Source organism: Sminthopsis crassicaudata, chromosome 1 (assembly GCF_048593235.1).
Source record: "Sminthopsis crassicaudata isolate SCR6 chromosome 1, ASM4859323v1, whole genome shotgun sequence".
Lineage (NCBI taxonomy): Eukaryota > Metazoa > Chordata > Mammalia > Dasyuromorphia > Dasyuridae > Sminthopsis > Sminthopsis crassicaudata.
Window position 1 is genome coordinate 98,482,882 of NC_133617.1, and position 20,949 is coordinate 98,503,830.

The following is a 20,949-nucleotide window of genomic DNA, read 5'->3' on the forward strand; positions in this document are numbered from 1 at the left end:
ATTTTTTCTGCATAGAAATCCCTCTCTCTTGCTCTGTCTATCTCAGTTTAACATGGATTTAGTTCCTTCAAGTCTCACCATCTCTGAAATTCAATTTGATTCAACAAATACTTTATTAGCATAAATGCCTACTATTGAAATATGAGAACTAGGGGAAGAGTCAGGAAGAATGTGTTTCAATTTCCCTTTTTGAAATACACTGACTGTATAGTCAATTTATTTAAATTTTCAGTAACAGGCAGCTCTCTATTTCTGCTACAAAGATGTTCCCATCTTTATATCAGAGGAGGTATCTTCTTACTTGGATGCTCCTATGTTGCAGGTAACAGGTCTAGACTTTACAAATATAATCAAGGCACTGTTCTTGGTGCTGAGTATGCAAAGACAAAATAAGTAAATAGTACTTTCCCTCAACTAATTTGGGCAGAGATGATGCGTACAAATAGAAAACCTCCTCCAAATACTTAAGACTGTACTGTTCTCTCCTTCTTTGAACCAGAATCAGAGAAATTTCAGTAGTAGAATAGTTCTTTGAGGTTAAAGTTAAATCATTTAACCATTAAGAGAGCTGAATAACTTTTTGCTACAAACTCTCCAAACCAGAACATCAAAAGAAAGGAATTATATGCCAGATAATAGAGCCCTTACAGCTGACTCCATAAGATAAGAAGGTAGAACATCTGTGCACAAGGTTAAAAACTCCATGCATTTTAACTCTGGAAAACTAAGGTTCTTAGTACCCTTACCCCACCTCCCCAATCACCTTCACATACTAATTGAAGTGAGATGTGTATCTCACAAGCTTATAATTCAGGCTGTTTTAAAAAAGATACCATATAGCAGGGACGCAACCCCAATCCTTCCCTGATCCAGTAAGAAACAGAAGATAGTGAATTTTTACTGTTACAAAGGAAAATTATTGACAAATGAAAATCTCTCCCACACTAGTCTAATGCTATTGATTGGTTGGTTGATGATTAATAGAGATATCTAGGTCTGTACAGGGAATGTTGTCAACAAGGGCAGTTATTTTAAGGGGATTGGAGTGATGATTGGTTGACTGGATGGATTGACCTACATTTTAATTCCAAGTCTAGTGTTCTACTCTTATCATCTTGTGCCAACTGATAAATCCAACACCATTTTGAATCCCATGGGTTTATTTTTACCCTTATACCTTTTCTTTTTTTGTTCTCTATTTTTCTCTATCTCAATTCTTTTATATGAACTAGCTCATTCATACAACCCAAGGATAGATTCTCAGATAGTGCTGGAAGGTACCCTAAAAATGACCTAATATAATATCTTCATTTTACAGATCATAAGATGGAGACCCATGGCAGCTAAGTGACTTTCCTAAGTTCATGTAGTCAATAAGGATCAAAGAATGAATCTAAATCCAGATTTCATCACTCCAACGTTAGCAGTATTCTCTCTAATATACTCTTATATTGTCTTCTAAATCTTAATGGGATGGAAACATTTATGATCTATGGTTAGAGTATATGAGAGCTGCTCTACTAAAAATAAGTAGGAATGAAGTAAAAAAGATATTTCTCATTAACACCAATTGGTAATAATATCAACTAGAATTATGGAATAGAATTTAATTATCAGTCACATGAAGAAAATTAAAACATAGTAATTATTAAGTAGGAGATAATATTTTGCAATTGCTTCTTCAGTGGAGAGCAGCCATTCTTACACCAGTACCTTTTATGCTAATTAAACAGATTGTGAGAAATTACACTGCATTTGAAAGCCGCCAAAGCTATTACTGGACCTTTGTGCTACTGACTAGCATTTTACAGGGTTCTTTCAAAATCACAATAAAGAACTGTTTTTCACTGGAAAGGTTTATATTTTTTTTTCAAAACATGATGAAAGAGCACTCCATGACACTTTTGGCATAGAGATGTAATTTTCCAAATTGTAAAAAGATTTTTTTTCCTCACCAATCACTGTAATAGTCTCCTATCCAGTTTTCCATCTTTCTGGGGCATCTCACCCCCCACCCATCCTTCATACAGCAGCCAGATTCATCTTTTAATACACAACTCTAATGACATCACTCTCACTATTCACAACTTTTTCCTACTAATGTTCACATACAACACTGTTGACCACCTTCTTTTCTTGTATAGGCTCTCCTCTCTGGATATTCCATGACTCAATTCTTCTATTCTAGTTTTCCTCTACCATTCTGATTGCTTCTTCACTGGATCTTAGGTTTGGGTGTATCCCAAAACCCAAGTCCTCTTCTCTTTATACTCAGTGAACTTATCCATTCCTGAGGCTTTAAATAGCACCTCTATGCAGATAACTTTTCCACTTTATATCTAGCCCCAAAGTATGTCCTGGTCTGTAGTCCCATATCAATAACTGCTCATTAATTATTTCAAAATGACTATCTCAGAGACATCTCAAATTGAATATAACCAAGAGCTGTCACTTTTTTTCTTCTTCATCCTCACTCTTCAAGTCTTGTCATGTTTGTGCTCATAAAAATTTTTCATCTGTCTTCTCTCTATTCACAGTGTAACTATTCTAGTTCAGGCCCTCATTATTATTGGACTACTATAATGAATTCACAACCACTTTCTCTAATTCCATCCCCTGTAATCTATCTTTCACATACTTTAAAAAATAAGTATCTAATGCACAGGTATTTATAGCAGTCACTCACCTGGTAGATCCTTTTGAAATAGTATTGGTCTGATCAGCCACAGTCACCCCAACAAAGAGGTTCATTTTAATCCTTTTCAAAAATGATCAATCAACCAACAACATCTCAACTGGCAATATTCCTTATGCCTTACCACTTTTATTTGGTGGAAATGCATTTTTGAATGAGTTACAGAATTATTCAAACAATTGTGTCTCCTGTTTATAATGTCATATCTAAAATATTGTGCCTATAAGATGATCAGCCTTCAAATGGTATAAAAAACCTGTATTCACATGTAATTAGCCTAAAATTCTTATTCCTAAAACCCATTTTCCCATTAAGAAGGCAAAAGTGATCAATCCTCTCGTAATTGTACTTGAAGAGGCTACTTTTGGGAAAGTGAATGTCTCAACTCTTTGGTACTAGGGAGTTTTACTCACACTTACATTTATTTATCTTACCCAGAAAGAAACTACTTATTTTAGAACAAAGAAGTTTTATTTTGTTTTGATTTGTTGGTGATAGTTTCAAGGAGAGAGGGTAGTTAAAATTATCATAGGCCAGGGTAAAGGGAGATAAACATTTGGGAAAGGTCCAGTGAAATTGGAAATTCTATTCTGGCCATAAATTTAATGCTAGTTTTGCCTCTCAGAAGGAAGAATTCAGGGAAGGATATGTGGCATCCTCTCAACAACATTCTCTCCAGTTGATTGATCATCAGACCTCTAGACCATATGATATAAGAAGCATATTGAAATACTGCTGACTTGCCCAGTTGTCTTGGCCCATTGACTGTCCCAATGTCTGCTCCACTATCTGGTAATGATCAGCCAGATGGGGACATTAATAGACAGAGAAAAGAAAGAAGATGTATTTAAAATGTTCATTTTTAATTGTTTCATAATTATTTTCCCAATCTATTGCCTCACAACTTGAGGATGAATAATTCTCAAGAAAAATCATTATTAACCATTATATGCAAAGACTTTTAGGAAAATTTCCTGCTAAATACAAATTAATTTTCTACTCAGTAAAACAGACCCTACAGAAGGAAAGTCTTTGCTAATAGTTAGACAAAATTCCTACTTAAATACATAGTCATGGGATTGTTTGAGTAGGCGATGCAATGGACATGATGCTGGCCATGACAATAAGCAGGCAGCAATATAAATCTTGCCTCACATATTTGCTAGCAATGTAATCTTGGACAAGTCATTGAGGATGTTGGATTCTATCTTAGGGGAAATGAGGCTAGTTCTTCATCTATTTATGAAAAAACTGAAGCCCAAGGTAAGGGCAAGTTACTTGTCATCCTTATAAAAGGATTTAGAAGTAGAAGAATCTTAGAAAATATTTAGTCTCATGCACAGTTGAGGAAACTGAATCTGGAAAGGAAAGGTGGCCTGAGATCATATAAGCAATAAAGAGTAAAATTGGTATTTGAATTGAATGTGTCAGACTATATATAGATTCAAGATTTTTTCCACTATTCCAGTAATTCTTAACCTTAATCAGGTATTGGACTGGATGCCCTCTGAAGTCACTTCCAGCTCTACGTTTCTTAATTATGAACTCTAAAGACAGTAATATACTTTTCCAATGCTTTGACTGATTTGGTTGAGTTTCTTCGTTCTTCCCTTCCTCCATATCCTTGAATAGATAGATAGAAAAAAAGAAAGAGAAATAGATGTGTACATATTAGATATATGTACAGATATCTACAAATACACACATATCTTTATATATTTATTTGTGTAGATCTATTAATTTTCTACTTACATGTATATGCATATGTATACACATAGAGATACAAACACACATATGTATATTTCATTTCTAACATTTACTAAATCATCTAGAATAGATCAACAGGATCTTCCGGGTAACAAGAAGTGGCTCAGTGGGGCAAGATAATATATGTGGCTATTGCTTTACATCATTGTATATACACCCCATCATTGATATACAAACAGATGTGCTTCCATTCTATTTGATCTCTTACCTCTTACCTCACTTCACTATCCTTACAAAGTAGGAAAGTTTTCATTACCATTTAAGACTTTTCTTTGTCATAAATAGGTGGACAAGCTGGGGATACACCTGACCTTCCATCGGAAACAACTCGAGGATTTCCAAGAAATATAAGTGAGAATCTTTTGAATTTTTCTTACTAAGTTAGGTTCAGTAAGGAATAGAAGAGATTTGATGGGGATGAGGGGAAAAGGGAGGGAAAATAATCTTCCTATATGACAGGTAAAGAAGTTTGTTTTTCCTAATGGTAAAGGAGTCAATCATTATGTTTTGTAAAGATTTAGAAGTTTTTCTTTTTCTTGTAAATCCTGCCTCTTAGTAAATAGTATGCCATGATTTTCCCCATATGCATCTCTCAAATTTGGTAGGAATATTCTCCCAACTTATTCCACTGGTAGAATTTCTATCAGACTGTCTACAGTTCTGAAGTTACAGGATTCCCCAGTCCAGTGTTTGATTATTCTTGCAGGTATGTGTTGGCGAGTCAGTGGTATCTAACAACCTTTCTTTTTCCTTGCTTGAACAGGGAAGCAATTTTCACCATTCTGTCTGCTAAGCCAGATTTATCTATCTTTTAAAGATACATTTTACAGGGCAAGGATACATAGTGGTTTTGGTCCTGGTTCTGGTTCTGGTAAACATCTGAACCCCCTTGTTTTCTTTATCATTCTGAAGATTATACCCATAATGGTAGTTGATTCAGCTTTCTCAGGAAAGAGCAAACTTCCTGAAATGTCTGAGAAGACCCAAAATGTCTGGGCTGGATGTTTTTTTTTTTCACTGTGAAAATCCAGGACACTTTATAACCAGTATAAAAACTCAATGGGTCAGCAACAATCCCTAGCTCCCATGTGACTTGAAATTCTATCTGTTTCATATTCTAGAGACTAGAGTGTTAGGCAGATGTCTATCCTAAGAACATTAAGACTTCCCCAAGTGTTACAGGCAGATGAGAACAATTTGTTCCAATAGCCATGGAGGTGGTGAAGGTAGGTGTTTTGTCCTCCCATTGGAATGTGATGATTCTGGAACACATAATGAGGCTGAAGACTTTGAACCATTCTGCCTCACTTAAATCCATTCAAGCAGGAGTCATTGGTCCTCTGAAAATGAATGAAAAACAACAATAAATTGTATGATTGACCTCTTCAATGATCTATTTTTTTTACTCTAAATCAATTTCCTTTTTCTATTTCCCAGGCACTTATTTAGTTGCAAGGTTATTGACTACTCCCCCTAAACTGTCTTTCAAATCAATTATCTTACCTTCCTAAGGGTGGGAACAGAAGATAATTTTATTACTCTATCCTAAGCCTTTTCTAGCTTCTAGCAAAATAGCAGTTTATCTTTATACAAACTTTATTCTTTTCACGATGACACATTTTTTAAACTTTACATTTTTCCTCTCTTTTTAGATAACATCACATTCTTCAATGGAGCATTTAAGGATGTAGAAAGTGTAACATTATTTTTTGGTAAGTTGAATCCCTGATTTGTCAGGATAATATCAAGGCAATTGTTCTAACTGCTGGGAATAACTTCAGTTCCTTTCATTAAAAAAACATTTACAAAGGATAGTTTATGTAGGTAGGAACATAAAATCATTGATTTAGAACTAAGAGGAACCTTATAGGTCATTTAACCCACCCACATTACACATTTTATAAATGAGGAAATTAAATTCAAGAGATACTAAGCTTTGTATCAAGATGCACAAAAACTAAGTGGAATAACTGGGAATAACTTGAGACTACCTGAGTCCTCTATGACTCCAAATTCCACATCTTTTCCACTGTATTATATTTTTTCATCAGTTTTAAGGGTCATAGTAGATATTGGGTAATCTTGATGAGAAGAATCATTGCTCTTAGGACTTAAAATTCAACATAAGAGGTAGAACACTTATGAAAACAGATGATGACTATATTAGAATTATACAAGAACTGCCACTTCTAGAATAGCATATTGGGCATAAGAAAAAATACATCTTCCTCTTGTAGAGGGCCATTTTACTATAAGCTAGAGAGGAAAAGTAATTTAACCAAATGTCACAACTCCATAGATCCAACTTCAGGAGCCCTGTCCCAAAGAGCTTCTTTATTTTTCCCCTCTACTCTCTGCAGACTGCTTGGGCTCCCACTTTACCTGGCTACAGGCCATCTTCACCAACTTCCCGGCCTTGTTCCACTTTGTGAACAAGTTGAAGTGTGTGGCTGGCCTCTGCCCCAAGGACTTTGAAGACTATGGCTGCTCTTGCCGGTTTGAAATGGAGGGGGAACCCATAGATGAGACCGACAGGTAAGTGTAGAACTTGGGAGGGAGAGTTTACTGGCTGCCAGAAGTGAAATGAATTATGAGGAACTTCATCGGCTAGGCAGGGGTTAGAGCAACTCAGCTGTCCATTGACTTCCCATGGTATACTATTCCACTTTGGAAAAGGTTGTGGATGTGAGTAAATCAATATAAGAAATATTAGGGAGAGAGAGAAAGGGAAAGAGAGACAGAGAGAAAAAGAGAGAGGCAGAGTGAGAAAATGTATGTCTCAACAGATGGATAGATGAGACAGACAATCAGACAGATAAAGATAGAGATAGGTAGAAAGATGATAAATGTTCAGCGTACAGATAGACAGACAGACAGAGAAATAGATGATAAATATATAGCAGACAGACAGACAGACAGATATGTCAACTAAATGGCACAATAGGTTAGACTTGGAGTTAGGAAGACTGGCTTCAGACTCTCTTACTTAACCTCATCTGCCTCAGTTAGCTCACCTATAAAGAGAGCCAAGGAGGTATGTAGCAAATTACCCCAGTGTCTTTGCCAAAAACACTCCAAATGTGGTCATGAAGAACTGGACATGATTAAACAACAAATGACTGTGTCTATATATCTGAATCTCTACGTATCTGTATGCACATACAAATATATGCACATACAGAATATAAAAATATATGTGTATATATACATATATATATCTTATTATATTGACTCATATATATATATATATATATATATGTATGTTTTTGTGTGTAGATCTAGAATGAAAGAGCTATATAGTGTTCCAAAGTCTTAGTGAAATATTGTCTGAATAAATTAAAACTGCACCAAGACCTTTCAGAAACCCTGTATATATTCTATTTTTGGACAAGTCAAATTAAGTTTATATTTATATGAATGACAATGGATATAAGAATATATACACATATCTATGTCTAGAAGTGTGTTCTAATATATGTCTTTGTCCCATATATGCATGTATACTTACTTTCCTTATATGTATGTGTGTGCACACATACACAGGGATATTATATGGGTGCATAAGGACACATACCAAGGATACAAGGTATACACACATACATTCATATATATATATATATATATATATATATATATATATATATATATATATATATATATGTATGTATGTATGTATGTATGTATATATGCATACATAATACACACATATTGGGAATATAAGGAAATGCAAAAATACAAATATATTCATAGGAATATAAGACTATACATATACATATGTAGGTATGTATATATTTGTATATATAACATAAGGATACATATATATATGTGTTGTATGTGTATATATGTATACAAAAAGACAATATTAATATAAGGACATATATCTATATTTATGTATATACACATTGCAAGAAATATAAAGATAATAGCAATATAAAGACACACAAGGTATATAAGATAAACACACGTTATATTCCATACACACACACACACACACACACATACATGTGGGTATCATATTCCTTGTGCATGTCCTTATATTGCTATATGGTCCTTGTATAAGTTTGTCTTACCAAGCTGGAAAGGATCTTGAAGGAGGGAACTAGGCAGGGACCACATACTTGTTATCCAAGGCCTTGATTAGTCAAGTTTAGAGATATTATCAGACTAGCTACAGTGATGAGATTTTTGTTTGTTAGTTTTTTGCAATAGTGACTAGAAAGACTAGTTCAGATCCATCCAGAGACACTTAAGTGGCTGTAGGATCCTGAGCAAATCTTTTAAGCTTTCTCTACCTCAGCTTCCTCATCTGAAAAGGGGATAATAATAGCCCCTACCTCCTAGAGTTGTGAGGATTAAATGAGAAAATGTTTTTAAAGTATATCACGAACCTTAAAACGCTATAAAATGTTAGCTATTATCATTCTTTCTAAGTCATAGAGGGGCTGCAATCTTTCAGTGGAACACCACACTGTTCAAACTATAGTTTATTAAAATATTGAAGCAGCAAACTTTACTCAATCATTATGATTTTTCCCTACTTCACTCACCATAAATTATATAGTAAGCATGGGAATGTAGTGCAATGAGCACTATTTTTGAAGCTAGAAAACCTAAATTAAAATCTTGACTCCACAATGTATTTATAATATAGCCTTAAGAAAGTAACTTATTATCTCTGAATCTCAGTTTTCTCATCTGTAAAATGAAAATGATAATTTTTGCACAGTTGACCTCACAGTATTTTGAATTTCCAATGAAATGTTTGTTAAAATCTTTGTAGAAAGCTAAATAAGTCTAAGCTATTATTAAGCTTCTTGAGGACTGTTGGGTGCAAAATTGTTCAATCTTCAATAAAAGACACCGAAACAGAGCTCCAAGCCTCTGTATCTGGCCCCTTTAATAAACAGGAACTCAGATCTTCCTCACTATATTAAGATGTCCCCTGTTCCCAGGGCCTTACTTGTATAATTCTTAATGCCCAGATGCACGTAAAAGGCAAAGTAAAATATAGAGTCTCATTGGTTAATAGACCTTAGAAAGATCTGTTATATTAGATATTAATTATACCTTAAAATAATAAAACATTTAAATGTTAATCATGTGAAGAGTTTAACTGAAAATGAAATGTCCCTTATATAGCACTTATCAAGTTAAAAATGAAAATAAGCTGAAATATAAGCAGTTAAAAAAAATCCTCCAAGATCCTCCCAGACAGTCCAGAGATGATGCATCAGCACAGGTGATCACAGAATAGTCAAGGCTCAAGAGCCATCTTTATTAAGTGACTATACACAATTGTGAGTCTCCCACCCCTCATGTTGGGCAAGGAAAGATGGACCAGAGGTATAAAAATAATTTGGGAAACTTTCATTAGAACATCCCACCCACAATGGATTTATTCACAGTAAAATAAGCAAAAAAAAAAAAAAAACAGAGTCTGAAGTCCTTTCACTCACCTTAGCCTTGATCATGTATTCATCAGACCAAAAGGATGGAGATCCTCTAGTAAGCATTCTTTATAAACTTTATAACAGTGCATTTATGGCTTATCATTTAAAATTTGGAGCCTATTATAAGAAAGAATCTATCTCATCTAATTAATCCTAAATATATGTAAAATATGTATTAATATATATGAGTTCTATATTAATGTTAGTTAACCCGGCTAACTAAATGTATATTAATAAATAAATATAACATGAATAATCACTATCCCTATGGAATGACACTTATTAGAATAAAATAGGGTCTAAATAATCATCTGTCACAGGGCAAACTGATTTATTCATTTTTATATCCCTCAATGCCTAGCAAAGGCCTATAAATAAAGTAAAAATAATACAAGTTTGATATAATCATGATAAGTTTTTGACATGGTTCATTAAAGATACCTGGCCCTCACTACGTACTTTATTGATCAGGTTATTAAAAGTAAAATTTCCATGTTTTGAGAGGGGTTAGTGACTCCTATGTTATTAAAAAATAAATAATACCACCAACACACAAACCTTCTTCTGCTTTTAAACTTCCCAATGTTGGCCTGCTTTTAAAGACCTCCAGGCAAAAGTTTATCTCTCAGAAACTCTCAGCAAGAAGGAATCCTTGAATATACATGTTTTCATTCTGAAATGGGAAATAGATTCAGCTCAATGAGTTGGTAGAAGGAGGAAATCCTTCCCCTGCTTCCCTTATTCTATTGCAGGGATTGGGGTGGGAGGCTCCCAAAGGTATAAGCATCAGAGACTACGAAGCAAAGCAGCAATCCATCAAAGTCATGGACAGATCAGAATTATTAAATCATGCACGTTGAAAATGGATGGATGGATGAACACCGAATTTCATTTTCTTCACACCATCTGAGAGGATACCGGGAGCCCAGAGGGAACTCTGAAGGAGAGGTAGTTTCCTTGGGGATTTGCAGACCAAACCTGAATAAATCTTAGCAGATTTATTTAGAGATTCATTATTTTTCTATCTCAAATGTCACAGACTTCCTGATCAAAGGCAGCCTTTCCTCTGGATGAAGTTTTGATTACTCAGTCTATCAATCAACAAGCATATATTGAGCTCTTACTAACAGTACCACTATGCTAATGAATATCCTATTTTGGACAGTTACTAGATTAGAGGGGTGCCATATACATAGTGTATCTGATTTCAGCAAGTCATTTGAGAGAGCCAGCACTATGTCATCATAAAGGTGATAGACCTGAAGTTGGAATTTTAACTTTACAGCTGTGACCTCTGGCAGTTCACTCCACTTATGTATGGATCTTCTTTTCTCTTAAATTAAGTTTGTATTAGATGGAAAGACCTCTGAGTTCTTTTCTACTTTTATATCTATGAGTTGGTAATTCCAAATCATTCTTTGGAACTGTAAAGTAGGGACAAAATGTTTATGGGTCCTGGTTCACAGGACTTTGGTGAAGGTCAAATAAGATTTAGTATATAAAGAATTTTGCCAGCTATGTAAATATCAGCTATTATGAAATCCTTATGGTTAAGAGATAAGGATGGAAATTAGATAAATCTCTCAAGTCATATAGGAACATAAGGTACTCAAGGAATAGAATACATACATATATACATATATAATGCACACATATATGGAATATAATGACACACATATGTACATATACATATTTGTGCTTGATTTATAAACTAGATACAAAACGTTTTGATTATTGAGTTGATTGCAATCTAAGCAAAAGTTTCTATTGGAGTGTTCTGGGGATATGTCACAAAATGATCTGTACCCATGAAGTATTTAAAATATAGTTAGGATGAAAAATATAGACTCTTGAAAGATGGAGCTCATCCAGAGGAATGCAACCAATTTAATGAAGAGTCTCACAATCATACTGTATAAGAATTAATTGAAAGAACTAGGAACATTAAACTTGGAAAAGATAGTTTTCTTTGAATATTTTAAAGATTGTCTTATAGAAGAGATAAGAAATTTGATCTTTAGGGCAAAACCAAATGGACAAGATGCATTTCAGGATCAGTCTAAGGACAATAATAGAGCTAGTCAAAGGTCAAATGTACTGTCCTTGGAGAGAATGCTTTCTTCACTAGTGGCCATCCAGCTTTTGCTTGATTCATTAAGTTATTGAGGAGACTTGAGTTGGAATCCTGTATTGCTTTTAACTTTCTGTGTGATCTTGGACAGATCAGTTCTTTCATCTGTTAAACAAAAGACCTCAATGATCTTTAAGATTCCTTCAAGTTGTAATATTCTATGCTCTAGTGTTCTTTATTCCAAGATCCCTTCTGTATTCTAACTAGACTATTATGCTGTATTCTTGTATTCTATGCGCTTCCTTCAAATTCTGATTCCAAATATAATTTGTTGAGAGGAAGCTATCTATATGTAATTGTCCTACTGGGGAAAAATTAGAGTAGTATTAATCCAGAGCTGTAAATTCCCTTACAATCTACTCCAATCCAATTGTTTTACCAAGGAGAAAGCAGATCCATAAGGTAAAGCAGGATCATACAGTCAGTAAGCACAGAAGAGGCATCTGAATTCAAGTCTTAATCTCAGACTCTTCCCTCTAACACGATGCTTCTTTATTCTAGTAATACTTAGAAAAAACCAAAGAGTTCCTTCCTCTAACTCCCCAAATTTTATTTTTCTCCCCCCAACCATATGTCCAGTTGTTGTTTCCAGCACCGAAAATGTTATGAAGATGCTGCTGAATTGGAGTGCACCCAAGACTTAATCAGACTTTCCACTGATGTCACTTGTAGCAACCAAAACATGACTTGTGGTGAGTGAAATTCATTTCACTAAGTCCAAGATATCCTGGATAGCTACCCTGTGATCCTAGTGTAACGTGTGTTTGGGATACAAAGAACTTCCCTTCCTTCCCAAGATATCTTCTGCCCAGGGGAACACAAAACTGATCCAGAGGATTTCCCCTTCTAATCTATCACCCTTTGGGGGAATAGCACCAGCTGGAAAAACAACTGTGACAAATTTGATGGATATGTTCTGGTATTCTCTTTACAACACTCACTCTTCCCTTATAGGGCCCAAAGGATCTAGAGCTGGGATGAATCTTAGAGATCATCTAAAGCAAAGCTTAATTGTGGGTTGTGACCCCATATGGAGTCATATAACTGAATGTGAGGGTTGTAAAATTATGACTTATTTTCAGCAAATGTATGATTTGTAGACCTATTTCATATACCTGGGGTCACATAAACATTTCTCAGGTAAAACAGGGTCATGAGTAAAAAAAGTTTAAGAAGCCCCAGTCTTAGGGTAAATGAAATGAGTTGGGGAATTTTCTCAATCCTCTCCATTTATTTGGTCCATCTCTTTAGAGTCCAAGGATCCTTGTGAAAATCTTCTATGCAATTGTGATAAAACTGCCATTGAGTGTTTTCTTCATTCACATATCAACAATTCCCTTAATGGGCTTGACATTGCCCTCTGCATCCCTACAGTCACAGGTAGGAAAAAACAGAATGGATTTTTCAATCTCCTCAATAACACTTGCTATCAATCACTGGCTTTACCTTCTCTTCCTTGTTATTTATCCTTTGTCTAGTATATGATTCAATGACAGCTATTCATAAAGGGCCTGCTACTTTACAAGTCCTGTGTTCAGCCTTAGGGGAAATCTTGATTCTTACCTCTAAGAAGCTTAAACTCTAATGGGAACAAGAATACAAATAATTGTGATACCAGATAAGGTAAGAGAAGTAGAAAAGAGATAAATTAGAGATAGATACAGGCAAAATGTAATGGAAAATATGGAAAGAGAGAACATTTTCTTTTAGGTAAATAGATAGAAATTTTATTAAACACTTGCCATATGGCCTGCATTATGCTAAGAACAAGATACAAATAAAAGAATACATATACACACATATATGTATATTTTATAGATATACATATGCACTGAATAATTACAAATACACACATATGTATATGTATTAACACATATACATATGTGTATTCATACATACATGTACACATGGCTTTACAAATATATGCATTCCTATATTAATACATGTGTATGTACACATGTATGCAGATATTTGTGTATATGTGTTGATATACAAATACATATATATTTTAGGTATATTTACATATATATATATATATAAGATATATCCACATTTGTATATATATTTATAAATACATGTATATATTTATAGAAATATACATGTATGTATGTGTGATAGATGTATTTATATGTTTATGTATAGATATATATGTATATGTGTATGCATGTATTAATGTATAGATATGTGTATATGCATATATAGATACATACACATTTATGTATGTATATGTGTATTTATAGATATATACATAGTAATATACATATGTATATTATTATTCTTATAGGTATATACAGGTATAAGTATATAGATAGATAGATACCCATATATGTATGTATATAATATATATATATATATATGCATTTTACAGGTATATTTATAGATAATGTATATATTATATATACACATAGACATAGACATAGACATAAGCATGTAGAACAGCCAGTGGAAAATATGTGGAATTCAAAGATATCTTGTATGAGGAGTATGTGATTATGAAGAGTAGTTTATATGAGCACCTCATGATTAATATACAAAAGAATATTAGGATAAGAGTTAGGATATGAATTCTAATTCTGTCTTCTCTTTAAAGTTACTGAGTAATTTTCAACTTCTCCAAATCTCAGTTTGTTTATGTGCAAAATGATGACAGGTTTAACTGTCCTATCTATCCCCCTCAGGGTTCTAAAAATGAAATGAGAAGATGTATCATTGCAGGAATAAGAAAATGTCATTTTATTATGTCATTATTATCAAGACATGATTTTCAAATAGCCCCTTGCCACTGGCTCAGACCGAGGAGCCATTTATAGCCAAAGAATAGTAAATAAGAATGCTCATTTCATCTATTTTATTCCTAATAGGAACTATGAGAGAACAAAATATATATATTTAAAGCTATACTCTCAGTAATTCTTTTAATAAATGGGATGACCTAAAATCATTTTGTATACTCTGTTCTCAAAGAATGATTTCTTCTCTAGCTGGGCTGCTGTATTCAAGTGACTTTTCCAGATAGTTTACTCGCAGCAGCACTAATGTAGAAGAAGGAGGGTTCATATGGGGTCTTGAGGATCTGGGTCTAAATCCTAGCTCTATGTGGTGATTCCGTGACCCTGAGCAAATCACCTCTGTGATGGTGGTGTCCATTCATTGCAGTTCTGTCCTACGCTTATGATCCCATTTGGGGTTTTCTTGGCAAAGATACCTAAGTGGTTTGCCATTTCCTTCTCCAGCTCATTTTATGGATAAGGAAACTGAGGCAAACAGGGTTAATTGACTTGCCCAGGGTCACACATCTATTGAATGTCTGAGCTTTGTTCATCCTCACTTCAGGTCCTGACTCACCTCTCTGAGTCTCCTTTATGGCAGTATAAATTCTGCCTCTCACATTTTTTTTAATATTTATTGTTAGGAAAGACCTTGAACTCTCAAATCCTATAGCAACATGAGCTCTTCTCACCCAGCTCCTGCACATCACAGCCCCATGAGTTCCTGCCATCTTCATCCTTCCCTGGATTCTTCTGGAGATGTGAATGTCTAACCCAAAGGTGTTTCAATATGCACTAATGGAATTCTTAAGGTCTTATCATCTCTTTTCTCTCAAAGCTTCTCCTGTCTCCCAAGTTCCACAATTTGTCCTTTGGTTCTGAGACTGAGTTTAAGAGATTGAAAACTTTATTCTCTAAAGTTCTCTACCAATATTCACCTTTTCAGATATGAACAGCAAGGAAGAGACCATGGCCTTTCCAACTCACCGTAAGTCTTTCTCATTATACTTTCTTGTTTGTATGCTGAGGAATTAAAATGAGGTCGTATAGATGGGTGGGTACAGATAATATTCTCAAACTTTAAGGGCTTGCAGAGTACTTTCTTGATAGCAGTCTCATGAAGTTATTGCTAATTGTGAGACTTTGAAGGAGTTACTCTGAACCTCAACTCATTTATCTGATCAAGTCAACAAGCATTTATTAAGAACTAGTTATGTGCTTGTGCTAAGCATTAGGGATGCAAAGAAATGTAAAAATAATCCATGTGCTTAAGAAATGAACAAAGTAATAAGGGAGGTGACATGCAGGCAACTATGCATAAACAAGGCAAGCGAGATTAATTAGAGATAGCACATGAAAAAAGGCACTAGCACTAAAGAAGAGGCTTCTTGAAGAAGGTAGATGCTAGCTGAGAAATGAAGGAATCCAAGAAGCTTTTAATAGCAACCTATTTCCATGACTGTTTCAACAGAAAATGTCATTTAGGGAAAAAAAAAACACATTGTTATCAGGAGGTTTGCAAATGGTCCCACATCTACTGGTCTAAGATGAGGAGGCATTTGAGACCAATGAATAAGAAAGAAAAATACTAATGTCATTTACTTTACTAGCAGTGGGGAATGTGGATAAAATTAGAAAATATGTGAAAATGGGAAACCTTAAAATTCCATCCAAATATAAACCATGATTATCAAGACGTTTGCAAATTTCCCCCCACCTATTGAATCAATCTGAAAAACCATTTGAGCCAAATGAATAGAGGGAAAAAAAAAGTAATCTTTTGATGATATTGTTTTTGTTTTTATATAATCATTTCAGTTATGTATGATTCTTCATGACCCAATTTAGGGTTTTCTTGGCAAAGGTATTGAAGTAATTTGCCATTTCCTTCTCTGGCTAGTTTTACAGATGAGGAAACTGAAGTAAAAATTGGGAGTAAAGTGACTTGCTTAGAATCAAACACCTAATATGTCTTTGAGGCCAAATCTGGATTCAGGTCTTACTGACCTGACTTTAATCCTAGTGCTCTATTCATTCTATCCATCCAGCTATCTGATTCATTTTATAATACTCACATATTATTAAATCTTTTTATAGATAAGAAAATACTCTGAGCATTTAAAGTGTCTTGCCTGGTACTACACAGCTTGGACAAGAGCCAGGATTCATAGGGTCACTGTATGGATTTAACATACATAACATGTATAACTTGCCATCTAGAGGGTAGGATGGGGAGAAGGAGGGAAAGATCTGAAACACAAGGCTATGCAAGGGTCAATGTTGAAAAATTATCCATGCCTATGTTTTGAAAATAAAAAGCTTTAAATAAAAAGTTTTTTAAAATAAATTTTAAAAGACCATCCAGTGTAGTCCTTTCATTACACTGTTGAGATCCAGAACAGTCAAATGACTTAGCTAAATCCACCTGGGCTATAAATGTCTGGGGAAAGATTTGATCCTCCCAAATCTAAAGCTGATACTCTATCCACTGCACTATCTAGCTGTCTTCCATTTTAAGATGAGCCCCAGAAAAGTTAAATGAGTTTCCCAACTCCACATAGATTATAAATGGCAGAGCCAAGATTTGAATGCAACTCCTCTGGCTCCAAGTCCAGCACTCTGTACATAACAAGAGGCTTCCTCCTTGATCAAAGCATCTTCCAGTGGGCATTGCTGGGTTAAACTGGAAATATCTATGACAGCAGATGTGCTAAAATTCCCAAACTCAGCTATTCCTCTGCTCCCAGAAACAGGAAACATTAATTACCTTCCATAATGAGACTAATTCAAACATCCAAGTGCAAAACAGGTCCCCGTGCTGTACTTAACAGATGTGAATTTGCATTTGTTAGGATGTAGACCATTAAGTACCCTTTTTCTCCTGCCCTCACTGTTGCCTCCCTTGGATAATTAAGCTGGTCTGTGGGCTGCCTCATGATGTTATTAAGGTACAGGACTCAGCGGTGCTCAGAAAATGCACACAGACCAGGCAGAAAACTGCATACAGCATCTGTTCCCAATCATTCCTCACCAAGGTCATGCTGGGCTCATCTCTCCATGACTGAGTGTGGAAGTTTATTGCCAGCTGGGCCCTCAAAGGGATTCCACCCCCTTCCTCCTCCGTGGTTCAAGGCACAGTGGTCAAGGGCCATGAGGTTGCATTCAGCCCCCTTCCTCTCTGGAAGCTGTCAGGGCAAGTCGAATGGTGGGTTCCCCACTTATTCAAAGAGAAATTAGAGGGGAGACTTTTGATCTGGTAGGAATTGAAATCCCTTCTGACTCAAAGATTTTATGATTCAAAGAGATCTAATAATGAACTCATCATCTAGTGTACTTAGAAGCTAAATAGCTTCTAAGAAGTATCATGGCCTCCCCGGTTCTGACTATCACAGGCTTGGCTAAGGGATGATCAGCATAGCAAATAGTGGAAAGAGCACTGACCTGGTAATCAGGAGGTCCTGGCTCTGCTAATTCCTAGCCATGTGACCTTAAGTAAATCACTTAAAACCTCACAGAACATCAGGTTTCCTATCAAAGTGAAAGCTCCTTGAGGACAGGGTCTGGTTTTTTTTTTACCTGTTTCTATCCTCAGTGCTTACAAAGTGTCTTGCACATGGTGGGTACTTAATAAATATGTATTAATTGATTGATTGTAGAGTAAGAAGACAGGTTGGATTGGATAATCTCTAAATTGTCTTCCAATGGATTGAGACATTTGGGGTGACAAATTAATGATGAGAAAGCACTATGACTGTTAAGTGCGAGATCCGAGGATACCAATGCATATCAAAAGTTGATATCAAACCTAGGCATGAGTTCCAGGTTTTTCAATGACTGAGTGTGTAATTTTGTGTAAATCAGCCTATCTTAAAGGAAATAAAATCTGTAAAGCACTTTGTAAACAATGGAGTTTGCCTAATTTTAGATGCTGACCATCATTCCTTATATATGTTGCTTTCTTGAACTAGAATATAGTTTTGTGAAGGACAGACACTCTAGAATTTTTGTATTTTTTATCCTCAGTGTACCCAGCATATATTAAGCACTTTGAAAATTCATTTTATCCAAGATGATAATGAATGGTGGGAAGTGGAGAGCCCAGCAATGATACTTGAGCTTCTATTCTGCATCATACTCCAACTTTAGAATTTGAGACAAGAAAAAGACTGGGAACTTATAGATCTTTTAGGTCTTTTGAAACAATGAGAAATTAAGACCATTGATCAAAAGCCTTCATTGAGTTAATAGTAGTGCCAGGATCCAAACACAGTTTCTCTTAGTCTACTATAAGTTTCAGAAAGCTCTTGTGTGGTGTGTAAGTATGGGGGCATAACAGAAAAAAAAAAGGTTGTACAGAATACAAATTTTGGGGCACATCTAAGCAAACCTGGTTTACAGAAAGATGCAAACCTTCACCAACCCAACATTCTTTGTAAATCTTGGCAAAGTCCTTCTATCAGGATCTTAGTTATCTAATCTCTATTATCTTATTTTAGAGCTGTAACTATAAAAATCTCAGAAAGGCTGAGAGAAACTATAATGCAGAGTGATAGTACTTTCTTGATAACTTTAATATGATGGTTTGTACTTAAACAGGCTTTGATTTCTGCCTTAACTTCTTCACATAGTAGTTATGAATAAAGCACTTTTGTAAAATGTGGGAAGATATGTAATATATCATGTGAATTTTGCCTTTTTGTTTTTAATATTCCTACCCTATTAGAATACAGTCCCTCTATTTTTTCCTCTTTCCCTATGTTTATGTACTGTCTCCTGTCTCTCAAATAACTGACGGAGGACTTATTTGAATTTTCTGTTTAGAGTAATTGGTGCACAAATAGGTTTAATAATAGTCATGAAGATGGCTCAAGAGGAATTGCTAGCAGAGAACTTTGGTGATGTCAAACTGAGATTTGGGGAAGGTAAACATTTCCAAGTGTCTTCAAGAAAATAAATCCTACTTTCTATAGGAACCTTCCTTAATGTTTGCCTTTAATTGTTGGTGCAGTGGATAGAGCCTGGATATGGAATCAGGAAAATTCATCTTCTGAGTTCCAATCTGGCCTCAGACACTATTTGTGTGACCCTGGCCAAGTCATTTCACCATATTTGCTTCAGTTTCCTCATCTGTTAAAAGAGTTTGAAAAGAAAATGACAAATTACTCCAGTATCATTCCCCCCCCAAAGAAAAAACAGATGAAGTGATGAAGAGTTGGACATAACTACAATAAACCACAATCTTCAACTATAAAAAGTCATCTAGGATGCTCCTACCTAAGTCTTCTTTATTCTAAACATCCTCAGTTATTTTACCAGTCTCCATATGGCATAATCTTAAAGACTTTCATCTATCTCATTAACCTCCTCTGGATACATTCATCCAGTACATGGAAGAGGAGGGACAGGAGGAGGAGAAGAAGCAGGAAGAAGAGGAGAAAAAGGAAGAGGAGGAGGAGAAAGGGGGAAGAAAGAGAGGAGGAAAAAGGAAGAAGAGAAAGGGGAGAAGAAAAAGGAGGAGGAAGATAAGGAAAAAGAAAAAAGGAGAAAAAGGAAGAAGACAAGGAGAAGGAGGAAGAAGAGGAGGAGGAAGAGGAAAAAGGAGAAAAAGGAAGAAGACAATGAAAAGGAGGAGGAGGAAGAAGAGCAGGAGGAAAAGGAGGAAAAAGAGAAGGAAGAGGAGGAGGAAAGTAGGAGAAAGATAAGGAGGAGGAGGAGAAAGAGGAAGAAAGGAAGGAAAAGGAGGTGGGAAAGAAGGCTGAAAAGAAGGAGGAGGAAGAAGAAAATAAGGAGGAGAAGGAGAAAAAGAAAGAACAAGGAGGAGAAGAAAAAGGAGGGAAAAAAGAAGATGGAGGAGGAGATGAGAAAGAGAGGAGGAAGAAAAAGAGGATGGGAGGAGGAAAAAGAAAAGAAAACATGAGGATTGATGCTGGTGATTGTGTATTGTGGTAATAATCCCTACCATTTATTTACACTTTAAATATTTCAAAGCAATTTACATCTGTTATCTTATTTGATCCTCTTAACAATTCCATAAGTAGATTCTATCATTCTTACCATTTTACAGATGGAAGAAATTAAATCTAAGAGAGGTTATTTTAAATTTTTTAAGGTGTCTCATAACTAACAAGTTTCTGAGAT

General features: G+C 35.1%; 1 protein-coding gene across 2 annotated transcripts in view; it reads left to right on the forward strand.

Moving 5' to 3' along the window:
- OC90 (otoconin 90) overlaps positions 1 to 20,949 on the forward strand; it is a 43,589-nt gene that overhangs the window by 1,460 nt on the left and 21,180 nt on the right. For both annotated transcript variants that reach the window (XM_074284728.1, XM_074284731.1), the window contains exons 2-7: positions 4,748 to 4,813; positions 6,115 to 6,174; positions 6,823 to 6,997; positions 12,623 to 12,735; positions 13,295 to 13,423; positions 15,758 to 15,799. In XM_074284728.1, the coding sequence (XP_074140829.1) occupies positions 4,748 to 4,813; positions 6,115 to 6,174; positions 6,823 to 6,997; positions 12,623 to 12,735; positions 13,295 to 13,423; positions 15,758 to 15,799 (585 nt within the window). The remainder of the gene's footprint in view (positions 1 to 4,747; positions 4,814 to 6,114; positions 6,175 to 6,822; positions 6,998 to 12,622; positions 12,736 to 13,294; positions 13,424 to 15,757; positions 15,800 to 20,949) is intronic.